General features: G+C 39.6%; 1 protein-coding gene across 21 annotated transcripts in view; it reads left to right on the top strand.

Moving 5' to 3' along the window:
• LOC311434116 (uncharacterized protein) overlaps window positions 1-21,662 on the top strand; it is a 354,696-nt gene that overhangs the window by 171,172 nt on the left and 161,862 nt on the right. For 6 of the 21 annotated variants that reach the window (XR_014691275.1, XM_084514017.1, XM_084514019.1 and 3 more), the window contains one exon: window positions 14,213-15,144. The exons of 12 other annotated variants lie outside the window; for them this stretch is intronic. Coding sequence is in view for 5 of the 9 variants with exons in the window: in XM_084514017.1 (XP_084370143.1) it covers window positions 14,213-14,395 (183 nt within the window). In the remaining 4 variants the exon portion in view is untranslated. 3 more of the 21 variants (XR_014691276.1, XR_014691277.1, XR_014691278.1) reach the window with 3 other exon arrangements.

Genomic DNA, 21,662 nt, shown 5'->3' with positions numbered 1-21,662 from the left:
AGCTAAAATAAGAAATAGGAGCTCAAAAGGCTTTTGGCCTTGAAGAAAAGGTTTGCAAGGAGGGAAAGTGTAATAAGAAGGTGGCTATAAGTTGCAAGAACATATTTAATGAAGCAGGCTGAGTAAGGGGTACTGCCAGAAATTCTGGTTAAAACCAGCGGGGATAAACTTGGTGCAGATGTTATGCAGTTGTCCAGAACTAATTAAATTATTCAAGAATGATGATCAGTTGGAAAGGGCTGAAGCCATCTTCTTCATGAATAGAAGAAGAGTTGTCAAAACTATTTTGCTGGGGTTATTGGTTGTTTTGACTTTCTGATTTTGTTTCAGTACTGTCCCAGAAACCCTATTTTGATCAATTAGAATCTGTTTTCTTTAATTACATCACTGATATTTCTCGTGGGCGGAGGTTCTTTGTTGCTGAGAGCTAGTAAGTACTGTGGTCCCATACTGACAAATAACCACCTTACATAAACAAATCACCTGAGTTCCTACATGGCCCCCATTACCAAAAGATTGGTGCCCCGAGTTAATCTTGGACTCAGTGCTGTTGAGCATTGCTGACTGGTGTATCTGGATTTCACTCTGAGTTATAAAACACTGGCAGTTCAAGAGTGATGAAAGTGCAAGCCGCAAAAGGTTTGTTAGCAGCCAGCAAAGGTAAGATGTCCAGAGACTTATGCTAACACCTTGCTCTATGGTGGCTTAAAATCTATTGTTGTTTATAACTGATGTCCTTGGGGAAACATGGCAAAGTGAGAACAAGGCGGTAGGCATTGTGCTTTTTAAATTACATGTATAGTCTTCACATTTTTACTTCCTTTACTGTCATGAAACTGGAAATAGATGCTCATTACTGTAAGTGACTGCAGGTTCATAATGCAGCGGTTGGTAGTCCTGTTACATGAGGCACACCCAGAGTTACAAAAAGAAGGCATGTCACTTTCTTGCTGAGACTGTAGAGTGTGCCTTGAGGGTGGGGGGCAGTTCAAAGGATGGTGGTAGGATGCACAATCAGCTTTGTGATTTTATACTTTGAGGAAAACAGCAAGTGCTCTTATGCTCCAGACCTGTATGCTAATGCAACTTGGGGTAGAGTCTTTGGTAACATTCTAGAAGGCTTGACAATGGCTGTAAAGAATATCTGAAATATTCAGGAACATTGCTGCAGTACTTCTTATACTGACAGATTTACCAGCTGAGGGAAGGGGTTTGAGGTAGCCAATCTATCTGCAATATCCCAAGGAAGTGCTAGACAACAAATGGCTGATTTAGATTTGGAAGTTATTCCTGCTCCTTGCAGCATCTGTACTATAGAATAAGAGAAACCTGAGAAAGTACTTAAAAATGGAATAATCAGAGATAAGGGGGGAAAAATAGTTAATAAAACACTCCACTGGAATCCTTTCTTTTCTCTCCCAGAGCCTAACGCACTGTAGGCTTTTCTGCAGCCACTCCTCTATCTGTGACTACCATGTCTCATGTCTTGCTGTTGTGTGTTTTGTTTTTTTTACAAGCTGTATTTTGTGCTACATTTCAGTTAGCTAGCCAGGAGATGGAAATACGGGGGGAAAAATCAGAAGCTGTACTTACTTAAAAAATAAAATTACAAATAGGGCACTCTTCTTTCTGAGAGATCAAAAGATGGCCTAAAAACTTTAAATACCTAGGTGGCTTATAGGCAATATATTATTTATATCTTCCTTTATCTTTGTGTGGAGGGCGTTCCTAGGAGAAAGAGTCATATGTATGTACTGTAGTTGCTGAAACAGCTTGGTGGTGTTATGGGCACCACCCATAGTTGTTAAATTTTGGAGTTTTAAGCACATGAGAGTGGCAGATAAAAGCACAAACATATACATGCAGGAAATGAACATGATCAAACTTCAGTCTTGGCTTTTTTTCCCCTTAATGTGTAATTAAAATTTTGTCATCTCTTTTGATTATGAAACATAACTTTAATATGAGTTCTGCTTTGAAAAGTGATCTTACAAATGACTCTGTGGAATACCTGTTTTTTATGCTATGCTGATTAACAAAGCAAAGTGCTAGTGCTAAAGCCTTCAGTAGTGACAAAGATTGTGCAGCTGGAGCAGAAAACTCCTGCAGGAAAAGCTCAGAAAATCAAGGCTGCAGTTGTACAGGTTTCAGAAAGTCAACAACAAGAATGGTCAATTTTTCTAATGTTGTGGGTGGTTGGCACAGTTACTTTCACAGTCAAATGAAAATTGGACTAAATTAGTCATCTAGCAGTTGTGTTTTCTTTCCCTGCTTTAATGCATATTTTTTTTTTATCCTCCCCTTCCCCCACTGATCATTTTAAATGTGTTCTGAAGTTTTACCAACTGTGGGTACTTTGACCACAGACTGAAATACCTCTGGTTTAGAGGCCAGCCTATTGTCTCCAGGCAATTCTTGTTCTTAAGCATGGACTGGAATAACACTGAACATTCAGTGTGCCAAAGATGGCTTCCCATACCTAGTGGATCTCTTCCAGATCTCTTCTGTAAGGGTGTCTGCTATATTCAGAGCAGAATTAAAAATCAGAACAAAAAGGAACAATGTTTAACTCTTCTGTATCTGCGTTAATGTTCTTAATCGGGTTGTAAATGCAAACATGAAATAATCACTTTGAAAGCATTGCTTTTTTGGCAATTAAAAAAGAAAGCAATATCTTAAAAAGTAACCTTAAGTGAGCAGACACTCCAAATCGCTCCTATAAAGATATTGCACTAAAGTTATTTTTAAGTGTCATCATATGCCTAGACACTTTCAGATTAAAACTTTCTTGCTTAGATTTTAAGAAATATAAGTTGGCTATATTTTTTTGCTCAAGGCTATTTCAAGATTCATCTTCCTGTTTAAAAATAAACAAACAAAAATAAAACCCAACTCATATCTCTGTGGCTTTGGTGTTCTTTTCAGCTAATATTGGGAACCAGGAATTGAAAACAAATATTACTTTCAAGGTATAAATCTAGCCTGGAGGAGTAAATATATGTAGTCTTTCTGGATAACTTCTAATAAATGACTAGCCTAAAAAGACTTTGGTTAGTGCCTTAGGCAGTCAGGTATGATCCTGATGACGTGTGTTGAGAAGATGAATAAAACAGAAGAAAATGGTTGTTTTAATCAGTTTGTTTATGGCTCATTCATGGGCTCCTGTGGCAGTTTGGACTGAACCCTGCAAGCTTTGCCTATTAACGCTGCAGAAATAAACTGGGTTTTAAGAGGATCCAGGCTATGACATAGAACAGATTTTGAGATAATAGTTTAAGTGCTACAGAACTGTACCTTTCCTTGGCTGAAGATCTAAAGGGGGGGAAAAAAACACTCCTGTGAACTGTGATTCAATCAGAGCAGTTGAGACAAGGCTCACCTTGTAGTCGAACATCTCCTTATACCTTCTTGTACCTGTCATATTCGCTGTGCTCTACCCTGCTTGTGCTTCAAAAATCTTATCTACAAAGCATGTTCTGCCTTTCAAGGAATAGGGTACATGAGGATTAATTACTGCTCCTAGGAGAACAGCCTGCTAATCTAACTATCCCTGTTAACAGGGAATAAGGTAAAAGGCCTTCTGAAAGGGCAGTTGGGGTTACATCTGTCAGAAACATGTCTTAGTTTCATTTTGGGGGTGACAGACACTCTTCCAGAGCTGATCCTGATCAGATTTGTTGCTTTTGCTGCTACATGTTTAGACATGATAAAGAAAAGGAAGACTTCTGGTGTAAGTAGTCCTGCCTCGTAAGAGGAAACTGCTTTGACATAAGGTAAAATAAACCACTTGGTGACCCAAACAGCAGCTGGATTCCTGTGTTGTTGAGGGCCTTGGAGCTATTTAACTCTGGTTAAACTGCACCCAGAGATGAGTATGTATGTGCATGTAGCAGGGCTCACTGTAGCCTGTGAATGTCTTTGCCAGCTTGGAGGACTACAGGCAACAATAGCTGGCACCCTGTTTGGTGAATTTTTTACATCCAGTGCCAATCTTGCTCTGTGTTGTTCTGTATAAGTGGGAGTTGGAGCGCTATGTTTATACCTGTCCTACTTTCCTCCACTTCTCTAATTTCATCTGGATGCTCCCCATGTCCTTCTTATAAAGAGAAATAAGAATCGGAGTAATATTACTGTAAGCCACAGAACCACAAAATGGCGGTCATGCTGTGGTCATGAGCATCAAGTGCTCCTACACAACAGTAATGAGACAGTGCATTCTTTTTCTTAGTCTACAAAAAGAATAATTCTGTAGAAATGGTTAGCAGATGATGACTTCCTAAGGAGCCAACCCTTTTCATTGTAATTGGAGGTGTAGATATCCACCAGTCTGGGCTTTCCTCCTCCTATCACCAATCTCACTTCTTTTGAGCTCATAGCTTGTGAATCCTTGGACAAACACCAGCTGTCCCATTCATAAAGAGTTGCTTAGGTTTACTAAACAAAAAGGTTTTACAGTTTACAAAGTTTCAGCTGCAGAGTCCAGTCCTCCCTTTGGATAAGCCTGTTGCTCTCAAGGAGAAGGATGGATGTTGTGTGCTTTGACATCACAGTTGAAGATACAGGATTGTGTATATGGTTTGTATGGCAGGCTTGTGGGAACAGAGCAGGTAATACAACTAGGAGTCAAATGTTTCAGTGTCGTTTAATACTATGGAAATTAATTCAATATTCATCATTATCCACAGAGCATCTCTAGAGGTTTCTACAGTAATGTCACAGCAAATCTATTCAGCTTTTAAGAAAAGAGAGACCATGCTCACAGCTGAGCTAATTTATATTAATACCTAGCATAACAGAAGTCATTTCACAAGATCTTTAGGCATTATATCTACAATTAGTTAAAGAGTACATGCTTTATCACCTTATCTCATTTACTAAGAGTTGGTTCTCATCTATTTGCAAATTTTGCAGGCTTACAAAGATTAAAGGTCTATTTCCAAAACAGCACATCTTGCTAAACTGTTCCTCTATAGAAGATTAATTATTCTAAGGGTTTTTTTACTATACAAACTAAGAAAACTTCAATACTGTTAGGCTGGGGATTCTTTCTCTGTTTAAATTTACATATGTAAATTTCCCTAGGTAACAAAGATCTACTCAAGTTGTAAATTCTCAGTGCTAATACTAACAATAGATACATTCACTACAGTGTGATTACACTGGATAGGCTTAATACCTTTCAAAAAAAAAAATCTTGAATCTGTAATGCAGTTTCTTAAATACAAATTATTTGTAAAACTCATCAACTAATTGTACCTCAAAAATAGCTTCAGTATTGGCATCAGGTCTGCATTGCTTTCTTTGATGTTGTGCACATTCAATGCCACCATAATGCAACTTGGAGCCTTATTTCCTTAGGTATCTGACAACATTAAAACATAAATAACATGGGAATGGCTGTCCTGGGGTTGTCTGAATAGCAATGTAGCTTAACACCTCATCTTCAACCAAGACGATAGAAGGTGCTCTTTCTGATATCTGTTTTGAAAATGACAAATTACTCAAATGAATCACTCTTAACTCTCCTGTAAATGACATCCTGCAAAGCAGGAAACCTGCAACCATGACCACCATTCTGCCTAAACGTGACAGCAAGGTACCTCAGGGTCTGAGGATGCAGCTGATAAATGGTGTACCGAGTACTTACTGCGAAGTGTTGCTTGTCAGATACAGGTCAAAAGCTGGGGGAATACTGCTATAGTAATAGCTTTGTTTCATGAACATTCTTATCAGTAGAAGGATTTGGAAGACCACAGAGTCAGGTGGGCCTGTTTCTTGTGATATTCAGGATACTTTCCAGAAACATGCTTGCAGCTCCTGAATGTGTACCCAGGCTTTTAATCTAGGTAGCCTGAATATCAAGAAGAGCATAGCTGCCAGCAACATGCGGTGCACGGCAGCTGGGGAGCCCAGTGTATGTATTTGTGCAGTTAGCCAGGGCTGTGCCTCTGCATATAAAAACCATTAGGGCACTAGTTAGTGGTGTCCTACCTACCTCATCTGACACTGGTCATGTAGGTTTAGTTGTACCTAAAGTTGTGACCAGGCAGTGTAAAAGGATTCAGGGCATTAAATGTTTGTTTTCACCCTAATTTGCCTTTGCACAATGAGTACAGTAAAAAATGTGTTCAGTTCCATGTATTGAAGTTTTGTGAGAGTTAGAAAAATGTGGGGAAAACAATTTTCCAATATCCTCAAACATCAAATTTTGGAACAGCTCATTCTAACACCCATGAGATGAGATGCTGGGCTTCATTATGCTCTCCAGGAAATGGCACACCATGGTAGTTTGTAGAAAGTGGGCCACACAGTAATGCAATACTGTGCCAGGAAAACCATATAGAAAATGAACATTGCAATAACACATTAGGGGAAACTTTTTGTTAAAAGAGGAAACCACAGTCTCCCTTTTTTTGTAACAAAATTAACTACTGGCCTCTGACAAGATGCTTTAAAAGTTACAGTACTGGTAAATAGTTTATTTCCGTGTGTGGCTATCAATTTTTTTAGTTGCCTTAGAACATCTAGTGAAGATGCATTTACAGACAGGTAATGAAGCTAGTATCAAGCCTTATCGGAAGTGATTGCAATCCAGCAATTAAATTAGATTTCCCTGAAGCAGGTTAATTGAACTACAAGGCAATATTTTGCCAAGATTTATCCTCTTCTGTAAATCTACTTGTGTCAGCTCAGATGGCTCTGAAAGGTCTAGTATCTCCAAAGATAGATTTCAATGTATTTGTACTTTAACCCAGAGAGATATGGTGATGTTACCTAGAAATTCCTTATGATAATGGTGTTACGATACTCATTTGAATTCTTCGATCTGCTTGTGTTTTTTTGTGGTTTTTTTTTTTTTGTTGTTGTTGTTTTTAACGTGGATTTTTGGAGGAAAGTTGTACTGAGGTATGATGTAATGATGCAAATGTGTATCCTGCTCTTCTGAAGTATTTGAGTCCATCTTGTATAGAGAGACTAGATCCAGTATTGTGACTTTCAGGTACTGAAGGCCCATTGTGGGTAGTCACTGTCTTTCCAGCTGCCTTCTCTTAATAATTTGTCTGTCATTAAGGGTAATGTCAATCCTCTACTTTAGGTTCCCCAAGAGAAGGGGAGAGTTTATAAGAATAGAGATAAGTGTTGTCAGATATTTAAATGCATCAATGAGGACTACAAAAGTAAGAGTTTTTGTAGAAACCTGGGCTGCTTGTCCCCAGGAGGCTTCAGGTTCCAAGACTCTGTTTCTTGAAGTTTCTCGAATAACCTTGTATTTTATTGCATGTAACTCACAAGCACTTCAAACATGCCTCCTGTATTGGGGTTTACAACAGTGCTCTGGTGATACAGGGATGATGGTGTCTGAACTGCTCAGTGTTTTAAGAACTGAGCTGGAGGGGCTGCTGAGGCTGGAGATACAGCAGTATGTCCAACCTAACTCTGTCCTGCAGTGGAAACAGGGTACCTCTAGAAGACCACTGTTTCCTCATTGCAACCCACTAGCTCCTCAAACACCATCTTCAGCTCCTCTTCAAGCTGTAAGTTGACTGTCTATCATCAGCCAAATCAAGGTTTTGGTTTGTGTTTGTGGGTTTAGGAAACAGGCATAACTGAGATGTTGTTTTAAGTGTCATCTGATGCAGCTCAGCTGAGCTAATAATTTGTGCTTCAGTTTTCTGTTTTATATCCCAAAATACAAAATGAATTGGTTTATCTCAAAGTCAGATTTTTTATTACAGATCTCAGAAGAATTTCTATATTCGGTCCAAAAACGTACTTGATGGCATTGCCCTCTGCAGAGACACTACACAATAATAGCTTCCTCTGGTCAGTGACAGAAAACATCATGGCTGGAACAGCCTCTGTTGCATGATACATGCAGTCATCAAGCAAGCAGTCACCTAAGAGCACCCTTGCAGTTTTTAGTTTAACCCCAGCCACAAACAGAGTCTTTGAGTGCAACAGAAAAAGTATATTGAATTCACTTCACCAAGTTAACCTTAAGAGGAATATTAGAAGAGTTAAGAGTGAAATAGTGCATGCAAAGGTGAACAGTTCAGAGAACAATCTCTACTTGAGAAACAGCTTCTAAATAGCAGGCAGAGAACGAAGCACATAAATTACCTATGTGCCAAACTACCTGAAAATAATTTGGATACTCACTGAAGCAAGGTATTGTATCCAATGGTTCACTGCTAGGGCAGATCCATCTGCTTTCATTTCACTTTATTTCTATCCCCTGTAAGAAAATCAACATACTTTGCCTCCCTAGTCTATAGTCCATAAAATCAGAACAATCAAAATTCCTTCTGTCTTGGATGGAGGTCTGCACACTTACTGTTTTTATTAGAAAGTGCTTTATTTTTATGTGATTGCTTCATCTGAAGGAAGGTAGGAATGAGTAGTTCAGACTTAAGGTACGAGATCAGAATCATTGACTTAACCTTTTGATTCCAGTTTGCTATCAGATGCCAAACTATGAAGCTGACATATAGTGTACATTTAGCCTATCTGTGGGAGTTTATGGGATGTCTGCTGTTAGAGCTGAAATACTGCAATGGAATTGTAAGATTTTTAATCCTACCTGGGACCTTAGTCTAAACTCAGACTTGAAAACTGCTATCTCTATATATCAAATATATATCAGACTTCTTAAATGATGATATGCCATATTTGCAGACAACAAATGGAAATGAGAAATGCTGTAGGTCAGGATGTAGGGATGAGTATCAGAAAGCGAGGGGGAGGGAAAACAAGAAGGATGAACCAGGCCAGGATGTGTAGAAAAAGTCACTGGTTCATGAGACTAATTTTTCTGTTGTAATGGAATTTGCCTATAATGTGTTATGAGACCAATATCCTATTTACTTATGGTAACTGCTGAACCTTTGGGCCTCTTACCAAGAACAAGATGCTATGTAATGGCTTTATTGGCACAATCCGGGGAATAGAGAGATGCTGGATTAACTAGAAGATTCTCTACATTTCTTTCATATAGAAGATTCAAAAAAATCACGCCAGAATAGCTAAAATCCCTCAGTTCTCACTGTAGAGTTTGTGCTGCTTATGCCAGAGGATTCAGAAGAGGAATTTATGGTTGAATCTCTCATATACAAGCTGAGAATTTCAAATGCAGGTGTTGATGTGTTCTTTCTATCACCATGCATTCAATGTATTTTAATAAAATTTGTCATCAGCTGTCTTTGGCATGTCTGTGAGCCATAAAGCTATTGTAAAATAATCTAAGTAATTGAAGATTTTAAAAAAACGAACTCTTTATTAAACATTATATTAAAAGAAAATCAGCACAGAAGCTGAAGTTCCACATCGACTGAATTCTGTTCTTAAAGGCAACAGGTAATAGTTGTACATCTGCTTTCACCAGGAACAGGGAGAAAACATAATGAGTTCTAGACAGATAGATACGTAGATAGATGCTGTGCATTGGCAGACTGTTAAAGCCAGCCTCCACAATTTATCAAAGGTGATTTTATTCATGGGGTTTAGGCTTCAACAGCTGCAATAGGCACAGCACATGAATCTGAAAACACCTATCTGCATTGTTTGATGCCCACATGCCTTTGAAAATCTAGCCTCACAAGCCAAAGTGGAGGGGAAAAATATCTAAACTACAAGCAGAGCAAAGCCCTGTTTTGATATGACCTACACAAACTATTAGATGTGATATTGAAATTTACTGCTGTGACATTATTTCCATGAATTTCCTTGGTTAAGTTAGAGGCACAGACACCTTAAACCCAGAGTAAGTCCAGGAACCTTTTTTTTTTTTTTTTTTTTCCCCAACTATGAAACTTCTGTGTGCATTCACTGGTGAATTGTAAAATCCTGCACTTAAATGTATACATTTTCTGCAGTAAATACTATCAAGCTAATTTCTTAGGTCTGTGTAATTATTTGAGGCTTATATATCCTAGATTTGGGGGGAAAAAAAGGGAGGGGGGTAGTACTTACTGGACACATAGGATGTGGTTGTGGTGGTTTTTAATAGAGTTGACAGCTGTCTGAGAGACTGAGACCCTAATAATATTACAGGTGATCTCTGCTGAGATGGATTATTGAGCATCACGTAGATAAGATGGTTGAAATCTCATTGTAAATGTAATTTGTTTCATGGCTGTTGCCATACCGTATGTGGTAGTGGAGTAGAGAACATTACACTTGCCTCTAATTCAGTGAGAGTCACAACAGATAAATTGGAGGTCAAAAAGGCCTTTTGGGAGAGCTCTTGCTGAAAAGGGTTATATAAATGTAAAGTATTATTATTATTATTATTTATGAGCAGATTGAGTTAAATGTCATGCTGGATGCATTTCATCAGTCTCAGACTAGACTTGTGGCTGTAGCTCAGCAACAGCTCAGTGATACAGACTGATAGGGGGATGTTTTTACCAAGCTAAACAGAAACTCGAATAAAACAGCAAATGCTTCTTTACAAACAGCCCTGCCATCCAGTGATATTTCTGAGGTTTGGCATTTGGAGCACCAGATGGGGTGGCACAGAGCTTTTCCACCAGGGCAAGAAACAACTTGCAATCTCCAGTCCATTGCAGAAATGTTTAATTTAGATCATGTAATGAATTTTTGCTGTATGATAGAACAGTGGACACAGCTATCAATATTTTATTATATCCATGAATCACAGTTGTATAGAAATGTTAGGAACGCAGACAAATTCCTTGCCAACGTGTAGCTTGTTCTGTTCTTGGGGAAACCTTTATTATTCAGTGAGCTGTCACCCAGGAAAAGAGAACTGTCCACTCCCCTCTTACCTCCTTTCGCCTGCTCTGAATAAGATAAATGGGTTCTACATTACTATGTGAGCCATCTTGGTGTATTTGTGTGTACACAAAGTCATAGAAAAAGGAGGGAGAAAGTTTAATCTCAAACTTCTAAGTCCCCCACTAAAGCCAGGGAGACATACCTCTAGCTCACAGAAATATATGTTTTAAGATACTTCATTTCTAGAATCAAAACAGCTACCTCTTCCCCTTCTGTATTTTTGCTCTTCATTGGCTTTAATTAAGTTTGCCCTAAGAAGCTTGCGAGGCCAGATAACCTTGTTACACGAAAGAAAAAGATTACACACTATGGGGTAGTTCCTGCTAGCTTGGCTGTCACTTATAAAGCCAGGATTTAATATCCTTTAAGCTTTTCTGTTTGCAGACTCATTTTATTTAAACTGCATTTATATAAACTGCTCAGCCGATTAGAGAAGCAGCTCTATAGCCTTAATTTCAGTGTCACTTTCCAGCTGTTTTGGTCAGGCTTCATGCCTGGATTTTATGTATTTGTGCACTAAAAAGAAAATACATCTCAATGATAAATCCTTCTCCAAAGCAGAGGGAAGTAGCAGTAAATAACATCTGTTGAAATCAAATGAAAATAAAAACAAAAGCCCACAGGAAAACCAGATACAGTAGGGAGCTTGAAAGCAAACCCACTGTAGAGTTCAGGTTTAAATATGATCCAAATCCTTAAAATTATCCATAAATAGGGGACAGAGAATTTGTGACCTACCACTTATACAAATTTGTCAGATCCATATATAAAAGGGATCAGTTATTAAGAGACATGTTACAATTCTGGGGCTGATCCAAGGCCACTTGAATTCATCTGAGGGATGTGGAAGTTCATTACAGATATTCATGACAGTCACTGATTATCCTAGAAATAAATTCATGCGATGCTATGCTCTTAAAACTGGAACAGGGAAAGGCAGAGATCTCCTTTTCAGCCATCTATTAAAAGAATAAATCTGTATCCCAGCTGTTCCGTTTTGGTCATCTTTACATGCCTGGAGCTAAGCACCTAAATATCTCCTCTCCACTCTGCTTTCCCCCCACCCCCAAGCTCTGATCCCCTCTACCCAACATAAAGGCAGGCATAATCTAAAATCAGCTATACAAATCAAATATAAATCTTTTAATGCACCTAGCCATTGTCATCTGCATTTAAAAATATTGCTTCAGTTCACTGATGGAGCCACAAGCCCTGCATGGGCTTGTCTGTGTCTTGTTCAGTTAGCATTTTCATTTTCACAGGGCTAAACGCTAGACAGTCCAACCGTGTCAGTCCTGCTTGCTCAGCAGACTGCAGAGGGCTTGTGATGTTGCCAAGAATGACAGGGAAGAACTTGGCCCCACGTCCTTCCAAGACACATCTTGAGTTTTCTTTTTTCTACATCAAGTGTTATAGGTTAGAGACAGCAGACTACCATAGCTTCAATAAGTATTCATTTCCAATTAAATAGAATTTTACACAGGCTTTACCTTCTGATCAGGGATATATGATTTTTTCTTCATTTTACCCAGACCAATGAGAGAAACCATTTAAGCCTGCCCTTTCCCAGTATACCATGGACATCTAACTATTACGTTTAAGACAGTGTAAAAGTGACTTCCTTCAAGTATATAGGACAGGAACATGCCATGGTTCTTGTTTTGTTACAATTTATATGAAGAAGTAGAAGGAAATAGCATCCTCACTGTCGAATATGATGAACAGATGCTGTGGCATGTTCTGCGGGATTGCCTCAACTTGCAGTATGAGTTTTTCTTGTGGTAACTACAGTCTAACACAGTTTGTGGATGGGGGAACAGTGAGAATTAATAACTAAATCAGCCAAGGCTCTAAGTCTTACCATCTCTGAAAAAGAATATGTGCATGCACACAGCTCTAGGAAATTACAGAAAGGTGAAACAAGGTTAGAAAATATGAGGTCTAGAGAATATCCACTTCAAATGGGATACTTAAGCAAACACAACTTTATCTGGATTCTTACTACTATGTGGTGACTTTTAACACATTGCAGAAATTTAGTGAATTGCAATTTCAATTAAACTATTGGAGGACTGCACATGTATTCCTTAATATAAGTGTTTTTTTCTGTGACTTTCTTTTTTAAAAAAAACAAAAAGCATTCATTTCTTGTATACCCAGAGTTAGAGGTGGGGTATTTAAAAGCAAAAATATCAGAACTGCCTCCATTGACCTCTCTTGTCTCCTAAATCCCAGCTCAGTCCCTGCAAAAATTTCATTTGCTCTTGACTCTGTAATTTCTAGTGTTTTGTTTCAGCAGTTTCATATGTTGCAAGCAAAGTCACTTCCACTGCATCCCTGGGAGACTATTCCACAATTTAACAGACCTTGCTCTAGGATGCTGAGATTTTCTGAAAATTGTATTTCAATTGATCTTTTAGAATAGCATGTACTGTCTCAACTAAACTGAAAAGAATTGCAGAAGTCTCTAAGCAAAAGTCTGTTCGGGGGAAAAAGAAGAGAAAGCAAGTGCCTTGTTTGCAGAAATGCAGATACAGTGTGCAGAGGAGAGACAGGGATAAAAACAAGAATCCCTTCATAAATATCCTTCACTGAGAGGAAAGTATATCGGAGAAATTGTGTTTTTTTCCTTTGACATGCTGTTTTTAGATACTCTGCAGATACCTTGTACTGCACCCAGAAGTCTCATGGTACAGGAAAAGCAGCTGAGGCAAATCCACCAAGCCCTCCCATGCCTGTCCTTGGAAGCACTGGTTGCAGCCAGCACAGCAAGCCTGCTGTTTGCTCTGACGTGAGGAAACGGATCAGTGTGGAGCCCATCATACAGAAATGTTTGCTGCTTATAGGTCAAATCCCTTAGAAATGAGTGTGACTGATCTGAGATTACCTCTTCTTTATATTTCCTCTTCCTTTGCTTTCTCCCCAAAGAACAGCTCATATATGAACTGCATAAAGGTGACAAACTACCATTTTGGGGTGTATTCACTACTGGAGGAGCAAAGGTAAAATGAAGAGCACAGTTAACAGGAGAAAAAATATCTTGTGAGGTCAGTAACTCTTCTTCTTTAATAGTCTGCCAGCCCAAACAAATATAAAAGCATCAGAAGCAAGGAGCTTTTTAAAGAGATTATAAAATTGTACTCCACAGAGAAATTACTCAAACAAGTAATTTCAGCAGTCACTTATAGAAACAATACAAAATGTCCAAAGCCACGGGGCATACACAACCCCCAAATCCCAATAGCCTCAAAAGGAAGCTATGAAAATCTGTATCCCAGTGATGGAAACTATTTCGGGATGACCCAGACCAAAGATTATTTTAGCAAAAGTTAAGCTGAGACAGAATCTGAGTAATACTGAAAACAAATTGCTGGCAATATTTATGGATAATATATGTGTATTTGATGTCCTATAGGAACCTTGTTTTCTAATTATGATGAAGAAACAAGAAGGAACCCCATATTTCTGGACTTCAATTTTTGCTTGGAATGGAAAGAAGAGGAAGGTCACAATTAAAAATTTAAAAATACCATCTTATATCACTTTCTGTCCCCAGCATTTATGTGAGAAACTTGAAGTCATTCTTCCAAACTTCTAATTGCATTGTATAATGCTATAAAAATCCTGAATCCTCTGTTTATGGTGCAGTCCTGCCTCTGCAGTATTGCGGTCTAAATGGCAGATCTGACAATTCAGCAAGGCAAGATGGAGATCGGTATCTGTATTTTCCTGGACTTCTAATTTCTAAGTAGCACACCCAGCCATGAGATTGTTAAAGTTGATTTTTTTATTTTTCAAAAACTGAAAGTCAAAAATTTTTTCATACCGTGTTTTTGGAAACAGAGTATTTCTTTTGTGATTGTAGTGATATCTTATCCCTTCAGAGTCTGACAGCGTCCCTTTGCAGGTCTCATAGCTTGCTGTGATGGGAAGTGCAGCTCTGTGCTTGTCCCTCTCCTCATCTAGCCCTGGGCTGCGGCACCTTTTGCGTGTTCTCCCACGCTTGCACATTCAGAACAGGGTCAGTCAGGAACTAAAATGCATAAAGGAAGAGAGAAGAGGGGAAAAAGTATAAATAAAGTCTTAAAGAGATCTATGTTGAGTAACCTTAGGCTGGGTCACAGACATTGTGCCAGTTTGGAAACAAAGCAGTGTGTTTGGTATTTCTTAACAGAGGATGCTCTTCACACGATGTTTGATTGCCACAGTGTGTTTGTAGGCTGCAGAAGAAAGCTGGGAGGTGACCAGCTGTCAGCGCAGGAGTCTGTGCCACTTATCTAATTCTGTCTCTCTAACAAAGAAAATCGATCAGACCTGTCTGACGTGCATTTGTATGTACTCATCTGACTTTCCTGTAACCCTTAGAGAGATGCAGGGAGCAAGTCTTTGTATGTTGCTCCCTAGTACTTCAGATATAGGCAGAAGATACCTCTTCGGTAGCAGCTAATCCATACTGATCTGTAGGCTGCCAAGGTATTTGAGACTCCCAGTGGACTGGTTACCAGGGATCCGAGATGCCTGGAGGGAAGAGGTGTTGGCTTTCTTAACTTCTGACAAACCCAGTGGCCCTACCTGGAGAGATGGGAGGCATCTCTCCAGCTGTGTAAGAGTATGGAAAGTGGTGCTGAGCTCTCTCTGAGCAAGATGGTATTTGTGTGCAGAGCAAGGCAGGGTGGAGGTTGGTTGTTGAATGCAGCAGCAGCGCAACCAGGTTACCACAGCAATGTGCCAAGTGGATTAGCCCAAATCCTCAGCAGAGCTTGCTGTATATTTCCAGTTTGGGGGGTTAATTTGCTTGGCAAAAATTCAAGGATAGCTCACCATACCCACTGCACTCATTAGAAACTGTCCTTGATCGATGATCAGAGGACATACACTTTAGAGGATATACACGACTACCATCGCTTATTTAAAATAAAAATAAAAATCAAATATTAAGTCCTGTGTTCATAATACCTGTATTTTTGTGTGTTTTTTATATATTGGTAGGGATGCCTCTAGATAAATATTTTCTTCTGCTACTCTACCTTCTACTATTGTTAATACAAATGTTTGTAGGGCTACCCTATAAACTGTGTCACTAAAATGATCTAGGGTTTAAAGAGAAGGGGGGGAGAGGAAGAGAGTCAGTCCTGTTTTCCCAAAATAATGGTACAAAAGTGAGTAGAAAGCTTCAGCTACAGATGGATAAGACCTTCCTTAGCAGAAAAGCAGAAATGTAGTAGTCCTTTCAGCACTAAAAAAAAAAAAAAAAAAAGTGTAGGTGACACCTTATCCTAAAGAACTGTGGACCCTCCACTGCAAGTGTGAATTAGTGAATTAGGGTTTACAAACTGCTGACACTTCCAGAAACCAAATTGCTGTGGGCATCTGCGGTGACTTCACCTGGGATGCAGGATGATGAAGACTGCAGCAGCATTCCACATCTCCCCCATCACTTGTGTCACTCATCCCAGATAATGAGGAGCAAGTGGGAGCAACTTCATGCTCCTCACCGAGTCCTCTACCTCAGGCTGATCACCTTGCCTGCACCAACATGGATCAACCTGATCCATGCTCCCTAGAGAGGGAGAAATTACTGCAGTCTCAGCTGTTTACTTCCATAGCTCCAAAAGTTGTTTTGGCTCTGCATGGTAGAAGAAATCTTGCTACTTACATTGTTCATAGAAGTCTTCAGCTGCAGTCTGGGACTAGGAAGAAATACGATGATTTACATGCAACCACTTAATGTTATGCTCCTAGTTCCTCTTTAAATGGCTGTTAAATCCAGCACAGTCTTGCATTAAACAATAACTAGCCAGTTTAGATAGTATATATCAATTACTGCAGAGCACTTCCCGCTCCATCAAGCTCTCGGTATTGACACTAATGACTTGATATCTTCACAGACCCTTCAGATGAATGGAGAGAGAAACATACATAAGGCGCAGGGCCCATTATCCTGTCTGTCAAGCATAGGCAGTGCCATGTGGAATTTGCTTTGTTCCTGGCATAAAAGATGTACCTCAAGAGACAAGAGTCAGACTGTAGAGTGAAAGTGGCTGGCAAACTCTCCGTGCAGCAGTTCTGCCATATGCACTACATACGTACATACCAGCTCCCAAGCTTACACTTAAGGGGGGGAGCTGTAAATGTCAACAAAGCCCACATGGATTCTGTTCCCCTGCGAGCACCTGGGTTGATGCTGGCGCTGCTTTGAGCAGTGGCAGGAGCTACAGGCACCTGGCCCAGCCACTGTCAGTGAGAGGCATGAGAGGCATGAGATGCAGAAGGCACCAGTTCCACGGGGCAGATCCACCCGGCAGCCAAACACTGCCCTGTGCACATTGCTGCTCAGAGAATGAGCAATAACTAGAGCTCACCAAGCTTCAGGAATCCTGAACTGCATCATGTAATATGAATTGGCTCCATGTATGATTGTTCTGCCCATTATAAATTAATTCTTTAACGTCCTGAAAAAAAGAAAGCAAATACAAGGATGATTTGCATCAACAGCTACTGGCCTTCATGACAGTAATGCTGCAGGCAGCCTCCTGACAAGTTCTTTTACTAAGTCCAGACCTGTGAATTTCTCGTGTAGGGCTGAACAGTAAACGTGGTATAGTAGATAGAAGTCCTTCCAATGAAATTATAAAAAACAAACACTTTGTATCTGTGAACTTGTGATATTCAAATACAATTAATATATTCAGTTAATTTTTATTGAAGTCTCCCTATTTTACATACATCTTCAAAGCAAGTAGCTGTGTTCTGGCCGTAGTTCTCATTGGCAAGTAAGATGTGCACATGGCCAGAGTAGCTGAAAGAGAAAGGTAAGGAATAGGGAACCTCCTGCAAGAAGGCAGGCGCATCTGGGAATTTTGTTTGGGCCAGACCCAGAGTCTGCTATTTTAGCGATGTGGATTTACTCCATATGTCTGTGTTAAGGAAATAAGGATTGATGTTTTTCAAACAGTATCTTTTGTTGCTTCCCACCACCACCCCTCCAGAACTTGCAATTAATTTAACTTCTCTGAATTTCCTAGGACCACACATTCTGTAGTTCCTTACTTTGAGAAGAATTGAAGAGTTTTGAATCTTTTATTCCACCTCATTTTGTCTTACTGAAAAAACTGTTTTGCTGGAAGAAAAGGAAGGAAATAGTCAGAAAAATAAAAGCTAGAATTATACAGAAGAGCAGCCTTGCTAAAAAATAACATAAGGTGGGTTGGAAAATATGTAATAGCTTCATGGATTGTTGCTCTTACCACACAACACGTTTTTCTGTACCACAGCTTAAAAAGCCATCTGCCTTGCCAGGGTTTCATTGTTAAATTGTGAGGAAAATTTTCCTTAAACCAAACTGTTGACACATGTGGCACAGGTTAAGGGGCTCCAGCCCCTGATGTTTCCCTGCTTGAAGCAGAAGCTAGTTGCCAGGCATCTCATCATCGTTCACCTCTCTAATTCCGTAAAGTCCATCACACATTCAGTATCTTTTTTGATTGCTTTCTCCAGTGCTTGTGTTTTATGTCTCTCACTCTCATTTTGTCTTCTCTGTGACTGCTTTGAAGAAATATAAGACCTATGAAATGAGCCTGTTCATTTTATTCAGACATAGCACCCTCCTTAACCTCTTGTCCTTACCTACCTATTAGTGCTGCTGGGAACTATTAAATACTTGGAGAGCTGGCTGCATTTCAGGGCTGCAAGAAGTTGCACTTTAATACCTCTCTGGAAGTGCATAAAGAGGAAAAGATTCAATGGGAACCTCTTCTGTTGTAGTGGCTCCTCTTACCACTTCCTTTCTCCTAGGAGAAGGTGTATTTTTGAATGATGGGGTGCACATTGGGAAGGAGAATGGAAACAAATAGAGGTGGATCTGAGAAGTGTTAACATCTCCAAAGGATGTTCTTTGATAATCATGATGAGAAGTCAGTGTCAGCACTTTTAACTATAATGAGTCTTCAATGGGACAACTGGTGCCTTAACAAACAAAAAGAGAGAAACGGGGAGGAGAGAAGCACAGAGTGGCTGGTTAGTTTCCTAATTGTGTTTGTCTATTAGGAGAAACTACTAAAATACTCCAGGATTGTCACATTTAACAATAAAAGATGGCCCACTCTGCAAGACCTGTGGTCTGTCCTGCCCAGAGCTTTTTCTGACAGCAGCAACTGAGGGTTTATTTTAGGGTGAGACCAGGAGACTGGCTGCTCCCTGCAGTCAGTCCCTTACCTTGGTACTGCCCCAGCCTCCAGGGTTGCTGTGTGGGTTAGAGGGTACTTCCTTGTCTAGGTCTTTTAGTATCTGTTTGTGGTCCTCTGGTCCATGGTTTGTCTAAGCCTTCTCTGAACCTGAGTAAGCCTCTCAAAAAAAAAAAAAAAAATTGAATAAGCAAATGAATCTATACAAACCTGGGATGTCTCTTCAGATATTTGCTGGCATAGTATCAGACTATTGTTTTTGCTGAGCCTTGGCTCTTTTGAAATCTCTAGACAAAGTTTTTGCTACCATCATGTGTTTTCCAAGTGCATTTTCAAGTATTAAACCATTGAGGGGGAAAAAAAATAAATAAATTGGGAATGCCTCTTCATCTTTGTAAATATAACTAAAACTTTGTCAACGGTGTTGTCTATACTTCAGTCATATATCAAAGGTTTTAATAATTTTCATGCCTCTAAACGAAGCTGGAAACTCCTTTTCTACTTCTGCTTCTACTCATGCTTATCAGTTCTAGTTCTGGATACATTTGACTTGTCTACTATGAGCAATATACCTTAAAATAAACTTAGAACCTGATAGCTCACTTAAAAGCATCACTTGAAAGTTCTGTCTGGCACTTGTGATTATCACTTTATTCAGTTCTTGATATTTTCCTACTCCTTTGCCATTATTTATTACCATTCTTTCTTTTTTTTTCTGTATTAGCAGTTTCAGCAGCCACTCTGAGTATACACTCTCCCACACCCCATTTACATTTCACATAAATCTTTGTATACTTCTTTCCTCTGTAGATGGGTATACACTGACCTGTAAGTCATGGGGATCTGTCTTCTTTCTTCAGTCACTTTTCCTCAAGGCGGGTTACTTCTTCAAATTTATGTTTCCATCCAAGGAGCTTTAAACTGCACATCAGGTTTTTGCAGTCTGTGTTCTTCTATTGTTTGTTCCAATCTTAGAATATAATCTGTATGAACTCTAATGTCTTCATTGTCATCAAAAATTTATTCTCTTGTTCTGAAATATTCAGGCACAAGGTGTGAGCCAAAAGATATTTTGGATAAACAGAACCTTTGTAACGGCTGTTAGAAGTCCCTAGACATCAATTATTTTTCTTGTGGAAATACACCTGTGATTTCCCACCTCCCCAGCATAACTTGTCCAGAATGTGCTCCATTATAATAATGTAGCATCACTACTTACGCCCATAGCAGTGCCTCTCCAGTGTGCCTGTAAAAACTCGTGTAAGTATTGGTATGAAAGGTACAGATATGATGGTCCTGGTCTCTCATCTAAATTCTTTACTTCTAGTGTTTCCTTGGGGTAGACATTTGGAATTGTTGTAACAGCAAAATGCAGTGGAGAAAACACTTCAGAAAGATTACAGGTCTTTCATCTGAAGTAACAAGTGTGGTCCTCACCATATTATTGAAGCTGTAAAGATGCTTAAAAAGAATAAATCATACATTATTTATATATAATATAGGTATAGCTCTTTTGCTTCTTGAATTCTGTTAGGAGGAAAAGGGACACCAATGATAAACCTGCTCGAAGAGGAGAGACTGGAGATGCCCAGTAGACATATCTCGCATTCCACCATCAGACAGTGGTGGTGATCTAGTTGTTCCTAGAAAGGTTGAGTCACCCTGGAGTTTGTCTTGCCAACACTAGAAGACGCAGGCTGCCTGCTCTCCTCATGCCAGCACTCAATGTGGGGTGACCCCTCACCAGAATAGGGAGTACTGAGACTGAAAAAAAAAACTATTTCTAAGGAGGTCATGCCAATGGTGTTTGCTGTGCCTGCGCCCTGCTCAGGGCTGAAGAAGAAGGGCCTGCTGAGGCTGTGCCATTTCACACTGGTGTGTAGTCTGGGCCAGTTTGTCTGAACTCCCTGCCCTAAAAAAAAATGTGTCTGTTTCTTGTAAGGGTAGTGTGTAGTTTTTATTCTCCAGTACTCTTCATAGCTCACCAAAAGCTTTGGAAAGAGAGAGACAATGTTTAAGTGTTTTTTAGAAAAATCGCTTGCCTCCTCCCTCAGCTTTTTCACTGGCAGGGACTGTCTGCGACAGTGCAAGGAAAAGGAAAGAAAATGCAGACAGCCATTAAAACACCTTGTGGATAATCTAGTCTAGCTAATGCCGCATGGAGTTGGTGACCTGCTTAGCTTGGAGCCAGGCTGCTCTCAGAGGTGGCACACATCTACAGGTGACTGGGCATGAAGAAGGGGATATAGGAAAGCTAAAGGGGTTTTTGTTTGTTTGTTTTAAGAAAAGTCTGTGAAAAATAAAGCTTTCATTTCTTTTTCTTTCCTGAAAAATTCTCAGGCAAAATTAACACTTTTTTTTATTTTCTGTTTTGGTAGTTCTCTACCTGGCTCTAGTTATCTCATAAACCTGGTCCCTGGCTGCGCTTATAGAGCAGAAAAATGTGGCCATTCTTGGCGGGGTAGATAATTGTTAAGCATTTGCTCCTTTGCAGCGATAGAGTTATCAGCAGAAGTAGTATTCTCAGGTGTTCTTCCAGCCTTTGGAAAATAGTTGTTACTGTAATCTGTAGGCAATTTTCCTCCTAATGCCGTAGGCATGTGCTTCTCCTTTTGTGGCTGTTTACCAATTCTCTAACAGATTAATAGGAGAATAGTTCACTCTGTGACAATCCGAAACTTT

Source organism: Aythya ferina (genome assembly GCF_964211825.1).
Source record: "Aythya ferina genome assembly, chromosome: 1".
Lineage (NCBI taxonomy): Eukaryota > Metazoa > Chordata > Aves > Anseriformes > Anatidae > Aythya > Aythya ferina.
Note: the sequence above shows the minus strand (reverse complement) of the source record. Positions and strands in the feature narration are given on the sequence as shown.